This window comes from Poecile atricapillus, chromosome 9, assembly GCF_030490865.1.
Source record: "Poecile atricapillus isolate bPoeAtr1 chromosome 9, bPoeAtr1.hap1, whole genome shotgun sequence".
NCBI classification, from domain to species: Eukaryota; Metazoa; Chordata; class Aves; order Passeriformes; family Paridae; genus Poecile; species Poecile atricapillus.
The window spans coordinates 3,088,185-3,105,649 of record NC_081257.1 but is presented as its reverse complement, the minus strand read 5'-3'; the positions used below and the strand labels follow the sequence as shown (position 1 = coordinate 3,105,649).

The following is a 17,465-nucleotide window of genomic DNA, read 5'->3' as shown; positions in this document are numbered from 1 at the left end:
GAGCTGTTCACAGAGCAGAAATCCCTCCTAAGCCTCGTGAAGCCCCAGACTGCTCCTAAGGGTTACCCCTGGCTGGAAGCTGCAGGCTCCCTGGATGGCCGTTCCTTCTCGGGACCTTTATCTGGGATAGTTGGTGGCAGAGCTGGGGGTCGGACAGGCCCCCTGCCCCTGGCTCAACAGGTGCAGAGTGATCCCCTAGCTGGAAGGACAGCCACTGAAGAAGCCAAAGGAAACTCCATGTGTATTTCCACAGGGAAAGCACATGTCTGTTAGGAGCCATGGACAGAGGAAGGATGAAGGATGCCCCACCAGAAAAGCGGACAGGACAGAGGTTGTGCGCTGCCCCATGGGAAGATTCCTGGAGGAAGGACAACATTCCTGCATGTCCACTGCCCACCTTCAACACAGTCCACTCTCCTCCACTGCTCTGGGTGCTGCAGCACACAAAGCTCAGCCTGGCTGCATATCTGCCTTGCCTGGCTCTGGCTTATCTGCCTGCACCAGCTCTTTGGTCTGGCTTGTGCACAGTGATGTGCACACGCTGGGGTACTGAACAGGGAGGATAAGAGCAGATGTGCCTGGACGATGTGGCCGGTGGTCTCTTGCTTATGCATGACACCTGCCAGACTGGGCACAACCTCTATGGATGACAGAAATCCCCACTGCTGGGGCCACATTGCACTGACCTACCTCGACCAAAAAATTCTCAAGGAGAAAGGGTCCTGAGCAGGACAAAAACCACTTCAGTCATTAAAAAATCCACCCCCAATGTGAAATTTTAGGTGGACCAGACCTGCATGCTTCTTGATGGTTATATATAAATTTTTTGCCAAAAAGCTTAAACTGTAGGAATTGCATTTCCATAAAGAACTGATTTGTAAAGAATATAGAAACTTTTCAACATTTTCTCTTTGAAACCACTTTCCTGTTTTATAACAGATGATGGAATACAGGTTTGTTAATTTTCATGGGGAATTTCCAACCACCCTGTTAAGCAAAACCAGCCTGAATGTCACAGACCTTACCTGCATCCCCTCCCCCTGGCTGGCCCACTTTGGCTTCCCTAAGTCTTTCCCAAGAGCAATCTGAAGCTGCTCCTGTCCTTGGTTTGCTGTGTTAAGCTGTGAAATGCACACCACAGAGCTGTGACCTGGCATCCACAACTGTCAGCAAGAATTTCTGTGAATAATTGATTTAGACAGCAGTCTGAAAAAGTTAGCTATATCCTATATATCAGCCTTTTATTCTGGTGATAGAAATCATTCATGGGCTGAGAAACCAACAGCCAGATTTAAAACCCTTCTGTGTGGTTTTATCACTTTTTCTTCTCTCCTGGTTGGTTCTTTTCTTGAGAGAGTTTGGCTTTCCTGTTCTGGGCTTTCATGCAGAGGGATGTGCAGCCCCCGAGCACCCCACAGACTGCTCGGGGAGAGCCACGCAGCATCCTGCCAGGAACAGCTCAGGCACAGCAATGATTAACAGCACAAGTCAATAAACACATCTACTTTCGGCCTCCCTGCACACAGGAACTGGTGCAAGATGGCACAAAGATTGACAGGAATGCCAGTATAAGGACAGGGAACCAGTGCATTGTGATTGCTTTTTCCCATTTAAAAAGTCAATGATTGCAGGTGAGTTATGCACAGAATGACAAGCAGCTTGAGAGAGCAGAGCTGAAGATGGCAGCCCCGTCTCCTGCCCTTCCTTTGTACATGGCTGGGGAACTCAGAGCTACACCTGAGCATACAGCTTCTGGGCTGACACAGATTTAAATGAATGAAAACCTTAGTCCTAATCTAAATTTCTGCAGGTATTAAGAATAATGGGCCAAACACCAGAGCTCTCCTTCCTGTGTAAAACTGCCCCTGGTTTTGTGGGGCATTGCTTCTTAGAGCAAAGCAGAACCTCTGTGTCCAGTCCAGATGCCTCTTTGGACACAATCAGGTGGTAAAGATCTTGGAAATAACTGTGGCTGTAAGCAGAAACCTTCCTGGGTGTAATTCTGCTTTCACACAAAGGCACAAATTTCTGCTCCTGTGAACAGGAAAAATCAAGACCCAAAACTTGCCCTTTGAACCTCTCTGAGCTCCACCAGTCCAAATCATCTTCCCACACACTGTTCTCAGCCCATATATACACTCAGGGAATTTTGTACACCATCCCTTCACCCTGCTCAACTTCTGTCCCTATTTTCACCTCTCCTCAAATCCATTCCCAATCAAAGCCATTCTGCTTAGGAGTCTGGCATACATGAGCAGCATTGTGGCTGGCTTTATTTCATCCCAGAAATAATAATGGAATCATCTCTCTCAGGTCTGTTGGGAGGAAAGGCAAGCAGTTAACCCATCCCTTTCCCCAGCACTGCTCCTACCAGCCACCAGCACTCCAGTTTGGGCTGAAGTAGTCACGAGTGCTGTCCCTCCAAGCAGCTACAGACCCCCCTAAAGATGCTGCTGGGCCACAGGGCCTCTGCTCTGCTGCAGAGCCTCGTTTGTAACCCAGGCACCAGCTCAACCTCATCCCTGAGACCCTCAGCAGACACAGGAATCGATTTATTTTGGGGAGCAGTTGCTCATTCTGCTACTTCTGCATTTCTCACTGTCATCTGACAGCCAAATGAGAGGTAGACGTTCATGCAGACTGCAAAATCACCTCTCTACCAATCCTGATCCACTCAGCCAGTCAAAACTGCTCCTTAGAATAACATGCTTGCTCATCTACGGCTGCATTTCAAAGACAGCATGTCAATAAAATGCCTAGATGAAAACTAACAATTGTCCTATGTGTTAGCTTGTCCCCAGCATAATACTGAGGGCAACAATCTACAGTGCACATAAAAAGTCAGTGGCAATCATGATTAATAAGCAAAATCATGTCAATTCCAGCATAGTTACAAATCTCTTTGCTGTAGAGTTGCAGAGATGCTTGGGGATGCTCTGCTTTTCCAGGGGAAAGGTCCAAGGATGTCCTGGCTCTGCCACAGTGGGAACAGCAAAACTGGCAGTGGTTTTGTGCTTTAAAGTAGACCATGCCACACCACACAGAAAATGCTGTGTTAACCACTGTCAGTGGGGTGCTTCTGTGTTTTGAGACTGTGACTTTTTAAATTTCAATGTTTTGGATCCAAAGCATTCAGCTAATCTCATTCATTAGCTGAAATTCAGAAGTCTACTAATAATCTGTCTCTCTAATCTAGGTCATTTCAGAGTACCTAGGATGAAGCATTGGAGAATACCACCTGGAACAGTCTTACAGTGTGGAGGACTCAGAAAACCCAGTAACTCTCTTCATTCTCTATTCTGTGCTGTTCTAGAGCTTTGTGACAAGCACAAAAATCCTTCCCTCAGAGCACTATCAATGCCTGGTGCAAATGCCTAACCACCCAGATTAACACCTTGCAGTACCGGAGATAAAGCTGACATTCTGCAACTGCCACTTCTTTTACATTACTCAACACAAGGTTTTACTTTGAGCTCATGGGAGAACAAGAAAGGAGAAATAACTGGAGAAATTACAAGCCCATATATTCCAAGTTGTATCACCTTCTGTCCTGTGGAAATGGAAATTTGGGACCCATATTTTCTTCTGCAGCCTAAAAACTGAACCACATTTCAGGATCGCAGGGACAAGGTGATAAAATTCCATGCACCCGTTCTACAGAGCAGCAGCGCTCCTGGCTTTGAAGAACAACTTTGTTTTTGCTGTCCTGGAAGAGAAACTCTAAGTTCTTAGTAACATAATTTTGGTTTCTGCACTGCCAAGGAAATTCACTTTAGAAAAATAAAGTTGCTCACAACAAAAGAGCAAACAGTTCAAGTCACACCAAAGGTACATCCTGGTACCAGCATCCCACCCTGGCCATCAACATCCAGGCTACAACTGAGCCAATATGTGCTGTCCCTCTCCTCCAGCAAACTGCAACTTTTATCTGTTCTAAGCCAGAGACCCTGTCCCCTTCTTTCAGTGGTGTCTGCTAGATAATTCCTCCCACAACTAGGTCTGAATGGAGCATTCACTGCAGCCTGCAGCACTTCCCACATCATGAAACCTCTCCCCTTCCCTGGTCTGGAAAGTGGAGGGACAAGGCAGAACCACAACTACAAGACAACAGCTCAGCAGTGAAATCTTCTGATTTATAACCTGTCATAGTGAGTGTTTCTGCCAGATCCTGCATTTACTGTCTCTCTGTCTGTGGCTGCACTCGTGTTTGTGGATGCATCTCTGTGATGACAGAAGTATGTGCTGCCTGGTCTGAAAGAGCTACAGGAGGGTATTGAGGAATGAGATGAATTACAGAAAAAAAGGTACCACCTTGGATAACCAGAGGGCCAGAGCCTCCCACTTCAGCAACATAAGGACGAAAAATAATTACATGCCTTTGTGCTCCTTCCTCTCTTTCCTGTTTCACCCAAAAGCCCCCAGTAAACTCTGGGCAGCTTCAGAGGCACCAGTACCTCAGTGGCTGATGACAGCATCCTGCTCCACTGCGATTCCTACAGGGCAGGGGAGTGCTCAGGGCACCTGACACAAGCCTTTCAGAATCTCAGAGCCTTTTCCAGAGAATTTACTGAGCGTGGCAAGTGCTGGTTGATGAGTGTCCACAGAACACCACCACAGTAACACTCTAAATGCCCCTGTGACAGCACAACAGTCATGGTACAGAAGGCTCTTCTGAATTTCAGACATTTGTTGTGCTCTTCCCTTGCCCCATGGTTCTGCCCTGCTGCCCTTCCCTCGGGGTGAGCCAGGGAAGCACACTGCTGGCCCTCCCCAAACACAGGGTGGGACTGATCTCCCTACTCCTGTCAGTCCTGCAAAAGAAGGCAAGACCAGGAGAAGCACAGGGTGTTTGAATCTCACAGCTGTGTCTCAGGAAGCTCTAAGACCCTCTAAGTACTACAGGCATCAAGGCTGTACTAAGGAACTTCCTTTAATTTCTCTCTCATTCATGCGTTAATTCAAATGGAAATCCTGTCACATTTTTTTTCATCCTCTCAAAAGGAACATGTGAGGGAGTTTATCTGTGCAAATCTTTATTATCACCCTATTGCTCATGGCCTGAAAAAAATCATAAAGGATCATTTCACCAATAAGGTGAAATGAAATGAGGTGTAATGAAAGATACTGTATAAATGCTGTACAACAACTGCCAGCAGTACGTCCACCTGACTCAATTCATAGTTCCAAATGGGTGTTTGTGAAGGTGGAATTGCACCATGGTGAACCCCAGTGAGGTGGCAGAGAGGATGAGGAGCATGGAGAGCAGACTCCCAGCCCATGTCTGGCACAGCCCTGTGTGCTCAGGGATCCCAGCTGGTCCTACAGCCAATGCAGCAGCTCTGACCCAGTGTGTTCCAGTTTAGTACCTTGCTGAGAGCTCCTGCTCCACAGTTTTGGTGTAGTTGGACTGGAAAAAATGGTCTTTGTTGTTCTGGCTGGAGATATTGCTGAGAGGAGCCAGGTCTGTAAATATCCAAGGGATTAACTGAGGGTGGATTTCTAATTTGATCACCAAATATTTTTTGGCAGATTGGCATTTCTAGCTCTTTTGCCATGGATCTACACAGAGCAAGATTAACCCATACAGAATCAGAAAGTCTGCGTGCAACACAGGACATATGATTTCCAAAACTCCTTTTAGTGTGGGCAAAACCAGCCCCACAAGACTTTGACACAACATATAAAAGCAGCCAAATATACAGCATTCTAAAATACATAAAAGTCAATAATTAGCAACACTATCAGGCTAGAGCAACAAGGTTTACACTTGGGTTTGAGTTAATTCTCTAAGCAGGTTTCCCAGAACTCGTTTCACATTTTCAAATTAACTGCTTTATTAAATTCAAAGTAAACAATCTAGCACTTTCAGAAGATACAATTTAAAGCATTGCTGTGCTAGCAGCCCAAATACATTTGCCAATTTCTATAGGCACAACAAAATCAGGTCATTAATAAAGTCTGTTAGAACTTCATGAGGCGAATAAATCGCAAGGATATGCAGGCTGCACACAAGAAGGACGTCCCTGGATTTCAGGAGCACTCAGCCCTGCTTGCATTGAAGCCAGGGAAAAGCCCATCTGCCCTGTGATCTGAAGAACAGAGGAAGAAACCCCAGCAAGCAGCAGGTCACCAGAGCTGCCCCAAGCTCCGGCATCCTCCCATCTCACCTCGCTCCTGGACTCCAGAGGTGGCTGTGGCTGGGAACAAGCATCTCCTGCAGTCCAGACCATGGCTCTGCTCCCTCCAGGCCCAGACACCCATCAACACCACAGCCCTGTGCAATGGACATGTCCCACCAGTTTAGGCCCTCTGTCACCTCACATTACCCCCAAATTATTGAAACCACTTAAGCCAGAGAGTTTTTGAAAGGATGTTATGGTCTATGCAACCAAATTGAGTAACAAAACTCAAAAGAAGAGAAAGATAAGAAGGAAAAAGCTTTGATTGGTTTCTCATTCCACCCCTCAATGTATTACCACATTCCATTAAAACACCGTATCTTAATTTCCCTCCCAGCCCGGTGACATGTGCCCCGGAGCGATGTCTCTGAGAACCAGCACCTTCCATCCTTGTCAGACACTCCCCTCTGCCCCCATTTCCTCGTCCCCTGTGCCCGCGGCCATCCCAGCGACCGAACCCCGAACTTCTCTCACTGAACCGCAGCCCCTCCTGTCGGGGATCCCCCTCGGCCCCCCCGGGCTCCGGCGGTCCAGGGGAGCCGGCTGGAGGCTCTGGAGTGGGGCTGCTCCGGGCAGCCCTGGGGGTGCTCGGCCCGACCCGCAGCTCGGGGCTGGCCCCGCTGGTGAAGGTGGAATGGCTCCATGTCCCGAGTGCAGCCCCGCAGAGCTGGCTCAGGGTCTCCGGGACCGCCGGGACCCCCCGTGCTCGGGCCGGCTCCGGGACGGCTCCGGGACGGCTCCGGGACAGCTCCGGGCCAGGAACTTGAGGGTGCGGAGCTTTGTCCCCAGCGCGTTCCGCGGCTGCGGGAGCGGCACGGGGTGAGCCGGGAGGGGCCCGGGAGGAGCGGGGAGGTAACGCAGCCTCGGCCGGGTGTCCCGAACAGAACAGCTCCGGCCGGAGGTACCGCGTCCTGCGCCCGGCACCCCGCATCCCTACGCGGAGAGATCCCGCACCCTGAGCGGGGTCTGGCGCTTCCCCCGCTGGCATCCTCCCTTCCTCCCTCCCTCCCTCCATCCCTCCATCCCCTCCGGAGCGACGCGGGACGGAACTCGTCCAGGAACGATGCGGGGCCAGCTCGTACCTGGGTATCCGCGGGGGTGGCCGCTGTCCTGCCCCAGCGAGGGGGAGCGCGGCGCGTCCAGCCCGGGCGCGGTGGCTGCCGGCATGGCCCTGCCGAGCCCCGCTCCGAGCCGCCGGGCAGGTGCACGGCACCGCAGAGCAGAGCAGAGCAGAGCAGAGCACGGCACGGCACGGCACCGCCTCCGCCGGGGCCGGGCCCAGCAGCGCAGCACAGCCCGGCCCGGGGAGCCGGGCACCCGCGGGGCAGGGGAGGAGCGGCAGCGGAGCGAGAGGAGGGGCCGCTCGGGGCTGGCGCAGCCGGGGGAGCCTCGGGACAGCGCCGTGCCCTGACCCGGGGCTCGGCCCGGCCCTTCCCCGGCACCACGAGCGGCCCGGCGGGGATGCGGCAGCGCCCGCGGTGCCAGGCACGGGCTGCCTGTCCCCCCTGCCAGCCCTGCTTGTCCTGCCCGCTGCCTGTCCCCCCTGCCAGCCCTGCTTGTCCTGCCCGCTGCCTGTCTCCCCTGCCAGCCCTGCCCACTGCCTGTCCCCCCTGCCAGCCCTGCTTGTCCTGCCCGCTGCCTGTCTCCCCTGCCAGCCCTGCCCACTGCCTGTCCCCCCTGCCAGCCCTGCTTGTCCTGCCCGCTGCCTGTCTCCCCTGCCAGCCCTGCCCGCTGCCTGTTCCCCCCTGCCAGCCCTGCCCGCTGCCTGTCCCCTGCTGCCAGCCCTGCTTGTCCTGCCCGCTGCCTGTCCCCCGCTGCCAGCCCTGCCCACTGCCTGTCCCCCCTGCCAGCCCTGTTTGTCCTGCCCGCTGCCTGTTCCCCCCTGCCAGCCCTGCCCGCTGCCTGTCCTCTCTTGCCTGCTGTCACTCCCCGAGGAAGCCGGGCTGGTGCTCGTGGGCACCCCAGTCCAGTTCTCATGGGTCTGGTCTTGCAGACAGTCTACTGCTCTTCATGTGGTTATATTCCAGGAGCGGAATCTCTTGTATACATCCAGTTTATGGTCTACAAAGTTGTGTTTGTTTTCACTGGGATCTGCAGCTAAGCCCACTGGATTGTTCCCAGATCCATCATCCTCTCTGAAGCTGGGTGGCACTCAGCAACCTGCACAGGATACTTGGTGAAACCCAAATGCACGCGCTGTGTGTGTCATTTTGTGCTTGTCACATCCTGGCCGTGTCACCCCCTGCCACGTCCTGCCCTGGCAGCATCACCACACTGAGTCTGGATCTCGAGATCCTCGATTTTGCTGAGATCCTCGATTTGCTGACACTGGCACTGGGTCCAAAAAAGGCCTTTAATGGTCTGCACCGTTTCTGTGTCCACAGAAAACAAGAGGAGGAACCAGGCTCTGCTGGAGAAGCTCTGTGTGTTGGTGTTGAGCCTACAGTCTGCGGCCCACACCAAGCACTGGAGCTATTAGGACTATTATACCCTCCCCTTCTGTTTTTCACCTGGAATTAGAAGGAAAAAAATAGTCTGCAAGAACAGATTAGAGAGATGAAATTCCAAGGTGTGCCAAACCCAAATAGACTGAAATACCTCTTAGGGCTCTTCTGGAAACACCAAATGGAGCAAGATCATGCCCAGATGTAAGGTGACATGGCCCAGTGTGCTGCTGGCTGGAGCACTCTTTCCTGTGAGCTTATCTAGCAGGGAGGCCTCGGGAGTACTGCAGATTAAAGGGACTGCTATTTCCATCTCTCCAACTAAACAACATTCAAAAAGCCATGCTTGGTCATATTATAGCAAAACCCCAGAATTTGTGAAAATGCTGCAGCTTATTAATTAGGTTTGTATTTCCAGTAATGCCAAATACGAATCAATCTAATTAAAGACAACAAGGAACTACAGCTCCTCCAGTCAAGTTGAGTGAAACTAGAAGAATACCAAAGACAGAGAAGTAGTTTTTTCTGTAAGTCACTACCCCTGCAGCTGGTGTTACACAATTCAAGTTGAACACAAGTGTGTTGCAAGTCAAATCTTTCCTTACAGGCACTCACAGAAGCAAATTAAGCAGCAGCATCTGAATTCTACTCACCTCATGGCAGCACTCAGATTTGCTTTGTAAGGTTTTGCTTTTTTGTAAGGTTTGGTTTTGCTCCACATGTCTGGGAACAGCACAGGCACTGTGACCCCACAGAGTGTCACTCACCTCCCTGGCTGCAGGTGAGTGCTTTCGTAAATCCAAGGCCTCTGGTTTCACCTTCAGCATCAGGGGAAGCCAGGCAGCCCCAGCCAGACACTTGCTGCTCTTGCTTAGGGATTGTTTGGATTTCACTAAGCTGCCCTAAGGCATTGCCATTCTTTAAATCCTAGTTATTAGAGGTGGCTCCAGGCATGCCAAGGGCACAAGACAGCTGAAGTGCCAGTCCCCAGCAAAGCTGCCTGGGCAGCTGCAGGGCTTGCAGGGACACAAGCAGGGACACTGTCCCAAGCCCCAGCCTGGCAATGGCAGCTTCCCAGCCATCCAGCAGCAGCAAGCTGATCTCCCTTCTCCTCTCCTGGCTGGCCCTGCTCCCACCCCTCTTTCCCTGAGGCTGCCTCAGCTGAGCCTCAGCCCCTCAGCCCCAAGCAGTGACTCTTGTACAGTACCAAAGGGCCAAATGTAGGTGGAGAAGATGCTGGATCTGGATCAACTGGACCCAGATAATTTCTGGAATGCTGTGTCTCTCCAAGTTGTAATTCTGTGTGCTCCTCATCCTGACCACCACACTTGCCCACCACCTGCAAAATGAGCACCCATCAATGTGCATCCCAGCTCTAGGAAGGAAATAAATAATTGGAGGCTGGCCCTGTCTGCTCTGTCACTGCCTTTTTCCCTTGCCCTTGCCAGTTCTTTGTATTTTTGCCTTTTGACAGCTCTTCCTTCTGAGGGTATAACACCACATTTTAACAGAATAAGAAAATTAATAAATAAGTACTCAGAATGAAAAATGTGTGGGAATGAGATTAAATACCGATAATTGATTTGTTAATGAAATCTTCCTGAAACGAATCCAGGGTTGCTCAAACCCCTTAATCTGTGATTGTCAATTTACAGAAAAAATAAAGAAAAAAATGACAGACATCAGTATAATTCAGGCAAGAGATGATGGGCACCTTGGAGAGAGACAGCAGCTCCTGGAGGAGCAAAGGAAAGGTTTATCCAGCTGTTGACAGGAGGGACCAAGAAAGCTCTCACAGATTTTTGAGATTTAGCTCCCAAACAGCAGAATTTTGGGATCCTGCAGTGTCTGAGAGCCCAGAGCACCACAGCTTGGTTTAATTCTACCCCAGCATGCTCAGAGCAGGAATGTCGTGGCTGTGAGGCAGGTAGGGTCTGGTGCCTTGACCTGACAGGCACAGTCACAAAGACCTGGTGTGTTTTACTTCATAGTTGTGAGCAGCAAAGTGGAGAGGACTTGGTGCAGCTCCACAGGCCACATCCCTCATGCACAGAAAAGGTTCTTGGCTTGTTGTGAGATTTTGGCATCTTTTCTGAGATGTGCTGATGTCATCACACCGAAGCCATGGGTATTGTACTTTTAATCCCCACTTCATCAAAATTCAGTCCCCTGGTTAAACTTAACTGCTGCTGCCCCATCTGAATTTTTTCCTCTGGTCTTATCATGGCCAGCAGATATATAATTCAGCTCTATACAGAGCTAGAAGGGGCTATTGGTGGCTTAAATCTTATTTATGCACTAATACGAAGGCATAAGTAGGATTTATGGGATGCTTAATCCCTGTGCTAACCCTCTGCACAGAAGCAGGCTGAGCTCAGAAGAACAGCTTTTATGACAAAGGAAAGTCTAAAGCTTACAGCTTTCATGACAAATAGTGTCAGCAACACCTATTTCTTCAGCTTTGGGAGTTCCCACTTCCTTCCAAAGGAGAGAAAATGAGGAAGGAGAATGAAATAAAAGTCCTGTCCCTCCAGCCTTTGATCTGGACAAGATTAGATCCTGCTGTAAATTTAGGACAAGCCTTCAGAGACATCTAGTGATTTCTCAGAGGATTTGATTGTGATTTCACAGCACTGTATTCTGGGACCTTGTGCTGGTCAATCAATGCAGCCCAGGACAGACTCTCCTACAACAGCATCCTGCAGCCTGGGGCTGCTCTGGGAGAGAGCTTTGCTCTTGCATTACTGCATGTTGGCTTGTTAAACTGTTCACTAAGCACATTTCCCTTGATTTGCTTAGACTCATAGAATGAGACACAAAAACCAACCAAATAAAAACTCCCACCTCCAAACCAGAAATGTTACTAAATGAGGAAATTTTCAAGGCAAGCACTCTACATCATTATATTTTCAAGGAACCTTGGGAGAAGAAATAACATATGCTGGAAAGAATTCCTTTTCATGGTAAAAGCTACTCTTCAAGAATTTTTTTTCTGTGTTGACTCTTGGGACAGGGTGGGTAGGGAGGAAAGATTCACGTCTCAAGAAAATTTTCCAGTAGATAATCAAATACATGACTTCTAATTTTTTATCATCATGGACTTCAGATACATGATTTATTCACCAATGTAAAAAATAAACCAAACCCCAAACAAGGATAAGTCGTTTTCTGTAGGTTCAGAAAATACTCACTGATGCAGATCACTAATTTTCAACAAGCCTAAAAAACTCTCTGTATGGAGCATTTCTTCCTCTCAATCAATATCAGAAAATGTGGAAGGCTGAAGAGGAAATGAAAGTTAAACCAAACCATTTAAAAATACAGTACTGTGACAGATTTTATTTCATTTTGAGTGATACTACATGCTTACTACCACTAGGAACAGCCATGCCTTTTTTTTTTTTTTTTTGGTTTGTTTTGGACTTTTATATATTTTTTTTAATCTATAGTAAATGTTGACCTAAACTTTGCTGTGCCTTGGAAATCTGGCTCAGGAGTTAACTGCAGGAATTTTTATTTAAATAGATAAGCATTTATGTTTGAAAATAAGACAAAAACAGGTGAACAGAAAAATTAAATTACAAATTCAGTTCATACAAATATCTCTTACACTATGCACTAAATCCTGTTAATTAGCTGAGGTCTTTTAAAAATTCTTAAAATACTTATGAAACATTATTTACAAATTATATAAACAAAATCTAGGCCACTTAAATTAACCAATACAACAAAAAAAGTCACCTTTTTGTATGGTGTGTACTAAAAATGTTCTTGTTTATTGATCATAACCCAGCTTGCAGTATAAAATGTTTGTTCACTTACATCAAAATGGGTTCCAATAGAAGGAAGGAAGGTATTGGTTTCAGAAGAAAGCAATCAATATAATAAATGCTTAAAATCAATGAGGCTTCTTAATGTTCTGCACCATTTGCAGTCAGTTTTAGAAGTCCGTTCTACAGTATTTGTCATTTGAACAGGTCATCTCAAAATAGCAGAGACATGGTTTTAGCAACCAGAAAATACTCAGTACATTGCTCACACATCACAAAGACCTTACCAGGAGGGCGAGGCAGAAAATGGAATGTCAGTGGCCAGCACAAGCCTTTACAACATTTAACTTAAGAGGCAGCATTTATAGAACTAATCACAGACTATACACATCCTGCACTCAACAGCAATCAAAAGGACTGGAAAATATACATTTAGGAAAACAAAAGACTGATGGTTTTCCATTACCTTTGTTAAAATGAATGCTTTGCTCCTTGTCTTTTGTTTTAAAACCAGCATTGACACCACCACCAACTATAACTACTTTTTCCTTTAACATAATATATGGCAGGTAACTACTGTACGTGAAAAATGTACAATAAAAGATGAGAAACCACTGAATTTCCTATGCAGACACATGAAAATATAAAGCCATACAGATTCCAAAGTGCCATGAATACCAAATTCAAGTGATGGTTTATAGCATGTATGAAAGAAACTAAATGAAACTTGCTCTAAGGGTTGCTGAGCCCTTCAGCTGTATCCTCGGTCTCCCCTTTGGCAGCTTTGGTGAGAATTTCCATCCATTTCATCTGCAGTTCTTCATCTTCTGCACTGAAATAGAGAATTTGATGGGACTGGCAAAGCTTAAAAACGTGCTTCACTTCAAACTTCTCACCGGAAGCTGGTAAACTGACTTCATAGCCAGGCAGAGGGATGGGCCGTGGGCTCCGTCCATCCTAAAGGAGAGAGAACAGAGTGAGAGCTCTGCAGCAAGCGCAGATGGGGCAGGAGGGGCAGGAACAGGGCATGGGGCCGGCAGGCACACACTGCGGGAAGCACACAGACTCCTTGCTCAGCGGGGACAGTACCGACTGCTCAGCTTCAACCAGCAAAAAGCAATGACTTCATTCTTCTGCTTTATTCTTACTTCACTGATTTCCTTCCACAGTAAACATGGCCAGGGATTTTATTATCATTTCATGTAACTTATGCATGTGTCTTTTAGAAAATTTCCTCTGCATTAAGTACAGAAAATGAGATCCAGCAGGGAAGAGTTTGGTGTTGTCCCTTTTGAACATCACTGGGCATTTTGTAGGTTTGGTTAAAAGGAAGCAAATAAGCAAAGCTGGACCCTGAGAGACACCAAGGCAACTAAAGAGCAAGGGAAAAGTCTTTGAAAGAAAAGACAATTTTTGATTTTCAGTCATTTATGATGTTTTTGAGAGTTGTCAAGGAAGCTAGTGCTTAAATTCTTGACCATCCTTTAAAAGCCAGCTTGACTCACAGATCTAAGGAGCAATATACAGCTCTAACAGCCACATCTTGAGCATCAACCAACTCCTCTCCTAAGCTCTCAAGGAAGACATATTTCAGCAAGGCAAGGTGTGCCATGGCTAAGCAACCTCTTTAACTGTTCCCAGCAAACTGTTTCTAAAGATGAGTCCCCAAACTGAAGTCTGAATCACACAGGCACCAAGCATCTGTACAAAGCTGTCACCTTCTGTAGCAGCTGCTTGTGTTGCAGCCCCATACCAAAGCTAACAAATCATCCCACAGAGAAATGGAAAAGTCATTCTTTTTTGAGCCCCCACACCAAATGCAGATGACTTGGTAAATCTGAAAGAGGACCAAAACTCTGAGAACAATGGCCAAAAAAAGTGCCTCCTTTTCCAACACTTTGTCTAAAGTAATTCAAGTATCAAAACTACTCACATCAATTCAAACACATACATTAACTATATGGACAAGAAATACAGTCAAAAATGTATCACAGTTTATTAAATCAATACAGCCTTCTTGATTTATTCATCTATTGCTTGTTATTGTCCTGCAAAAATGCCAGAGTCCAATTGCTTGAAGACCAAGCACTATTCAGTGACATTTAAGGCAGCTTTAGGCCAAACACTAAAGTTACACTCAGTTCCCACTTGAGTGTAACTAGCTGTTCTAAATGCAGCACAGTTTCTATTCCCTGACACCACAGCCACATCCCTATAAACAGGAAGGTCTTGCCCATGCAGAAGAAGTGGCATGTACAGAGCAGCTCCTGCACACATGGCACTGCTCAAGCAAGCAAACGTGGGACTGATGAACACAAATGCACAAGAGCACATGCAAGCTCAACCATGCCTGCTTCACTGGTCTTGGTTGGGAAGAGTAGACATTTAGACTTGTCAAATGGAAAATTGTAGGTTGCCATGACAATGACAAATGATGCTGTTTGTAGCCACGAAGTGCACTGTAAGAGCAAATTGATGTTTGAGTTGTATGTGTTGCACCTACCCAAAATGTGCAGACACAGGCAAATTAAGCAGTCTGCCTTTGGTCTTGCATCCTCCCTTAATATGCTGCCTTTGGTACTTTGTCTGTACCTGCCTGATCCAAAAGGAAGGGATTTACATTATCTCTGAAAAGCTGTACTACTGACAGGTAAAGGTGAAACACTTGGCCTTGAGGAATACCCCACCCCCAATCCAGACTTTTCTTTGGGAGCAGCAGCATCTGTGAATGTCCTTTGCCCCTGAGCCCTTCCCTCCTACCTGAAGCCCAGTAAATCCAGGTGCACCCAGGAGGAATTCCAGCCCTATACTGAGCATGTAATAGGATTTACAGGCCTTACAAGAGAGATGAAATTCATGTTTTAGTTTTAAGAGCCTACCGGATTTGGCTGGTTGGACTGTGTTTTTAAAATAATTTTGCATGTAATGTAGTATAACTGCATGATACTGGTATCTCATCAAACCAAAATACCCTGTGCTGAAAGAACTTCACCTTAGGGCTGATTACAATAATTTTCCTCAGATACTGAGTGAGAGATAAAAATCTAGTGGATGTGTAATACCGTCAGCAATCACAAGCACTGTGCACTCATCCTGACTCTCAGCAGAACAACACAAATGAGTTATTTATCTAGGTCATTACAGCAGCATGTATTTATTGATCTGTTACAGCCATTGCAACACCCAGGCTTTAAGATTTGGGAGCAGACAACTCAGTTCCACCACACAGGCAGTTCTGTTTCAGGCACCCCTGCATACAGACATGCCTCTTGCACTACAGCTCTTTGCAGTGTATAAACTCTCTCAGACAACAGTGACCCACCAGTGACATTTCCCCCCTCCTAATTCTGTTTTTTTCTACCCAAACTCCACTCTTTATCCACTCACGATATAACCCCAACCTTACACAAGTCATTGAGAAACTCCTGTGGGGCAAAGATCTTCAGGACCAAAAAAGGGCAGGCAGAGTTTTGTGCAGGGCTGCAGGATCAACAGGCAAGCAAAAAAAACCAAAAAAACAACTTCTCAAAAACACTGAGCTCAATTTCAAACTCAGCTACTCCCTTATTTACTAAAAGTAAATCACATTTACATGATGAATGGAAGATTTTTCTTCTTTATAAATCAAAATTTTCTCTTGGATCAGGCTTGATCTGATATATACATAAATATACTAGCTCTAGCTATACTAGTTTTCCCCTTCATATTCCTCCAAAATCCATTACTTTTCCAGCTAGCTTGGAAGCCTTAACTTTGCACATCTCAGGTAAGTTCATGTCAGAGCTTTGCAAGCAGCTTTGCATTTTACAAGGCCAACAAGGGCAGAAGGTCCAGGTGGAGCCCTTGAAAAAAATAATTTATCTTAAAACTGCTGCTCCTTACACTTGAAGTGGTCTTTCCTTTACAAGTAAACTCTTTCAATTTCACCGAGATAAACCTGAAAGCAGCTGTACAAATTGTGACTCCATTTGAGGACAAATCAAACTGGTATGATTCCCAAACCTAAACAAGCTGGGAATCCTCACCTATAAAGCCTCATACAAGACTTGAACTGTGAACACTCAGGGGATTAATTCATTCTAAAGCAAAAGAGCAGATTTCTTGCTATTTTAAGTCTGTGAGTCATGTTTCTACCTGCACTAGCATCCCTTCTCTGGCGTGAGGACCAGGGGTGCAGAGGAAGAAGCTTTCACTGTATCCAAAGCTCCAGATTCAGCTTGGTTTGCTCTTTCCTCCCAAGAGGCAGCCATTCTTTCTGTTCCTCTTTACAATAATCCCCCAACTTTCAAACTTCTATTTTACTCTGTTTCAAGACCTTTAATACCGTTGTTGGCAATATTATTCCCAAAGGACATATCTCAGGCACTGAAATGCTCCTTTGCAGGTTTAAAGAGGTCTGTGACATCTGCAGAGGTGGCTGTGCAAAACAGAGCTAAGCCTGGGAAAAGAATATTTAAGCACATGAGTGGCTCCCAACTGATTCCAGACATTCAGACACCAACAATGAAGCTCTGGAAGAGATTTTCTGCAGAATTGTAGTGTATCCTATGTAAACCAGAATTAACAAGAATGATGGATTAATATCAAGAAATAGGACTGGTTTCCTAATTTTTGTTCTGCAAAAAGTTGGATGCAAATTGAAGTATAAAAATGGGAATGGCAAGCCCTTGAAGAAAGGAATAACTTTTGTTGTTTGTAGTCTCATTCCAGACAGTAAATCCTGGTTTTGGAATGTAAGATAAATAACCTTGTCCTTTTGCTTTCTTGACACTTCATTGAGAGATTTATCTCACCCCTGAAATAGCTGAGGACACTAACCACTAAATTTAACTGTCACAGAATTGACTATCAGTGCCAAAGGCAGCCTTTTTCCCTAAAAGAATAGGATCTTACTAATGATATCACCAGAGGCTCAAGATCCAATTTGGCAGGACATGGACAAAGTACACAGCAACTGAAGCAGAGGAGCTCCTCCAGCTTCCATCTGTGGCTTTGCATGACTGTCAGGTGGGGCCTGCAAAATCAAGCATCATTGAGTTTGCACTGAATGCAGGTGATTTATGTCCATGGAT

General features: G+C 46.7%; 2 protein-coding genes across 4 annotated transcripts in view; both read right to left on the bottom strand.

The window, feature by feature from the left end:
- SUSD3 (sushi domain containing 3) overlaps positions 1–7,390 on the bottom strand; it is a 29,621-nt gene extending 22,231 nt beyond the window's left edge. The window contains exons 1-2 of one of the 2 annotated variants that reach the window (XM_058845055.1): positions 7,262–7,366; positions 6,168–6,274 (exon numbers count right to left, since the gene is read on the bottom strand). In XM_058845055.1, coding sequence (XP_058701038.1) covers positions 6,168–6,261 — 94 coding nt within the window. In that variant the 5' untranslated portion in view covers positions 6,262–6,274; positions 7,262–7,366. Of the gene's footprint in view, positions 1–6,167; positions 6,275–7,261 lie in introns of both variants that reach the window. The other variant, XM_058845056.1, reaches the window with a different exon arrangement.
- A 4,983-nt stretch (positions 7,391–12,373) lies between these two features.
- FGD3 (FYVE, RhoGEF and PH domain containing 3) overlaps positions 12,374–17,465 on the bottom strand; it is a 96,346-nt gene continuing 91,254 nt past the window's right edge. For both annotated transcript variants that reach the window (XM_058845042.1, XM_058845043.1), the window contains exon 19: positions 12,374–13,350. In XM_058845042.1, the coding sequence (XP_058701025.1) occupies positions 13,126–13,350 (225 nt within the window). In that variant the 3' untranslated portion in view covers positions 12,374–13,125. The remainder of the gene's footprint in view (positions 13,351–17,465) is intronic.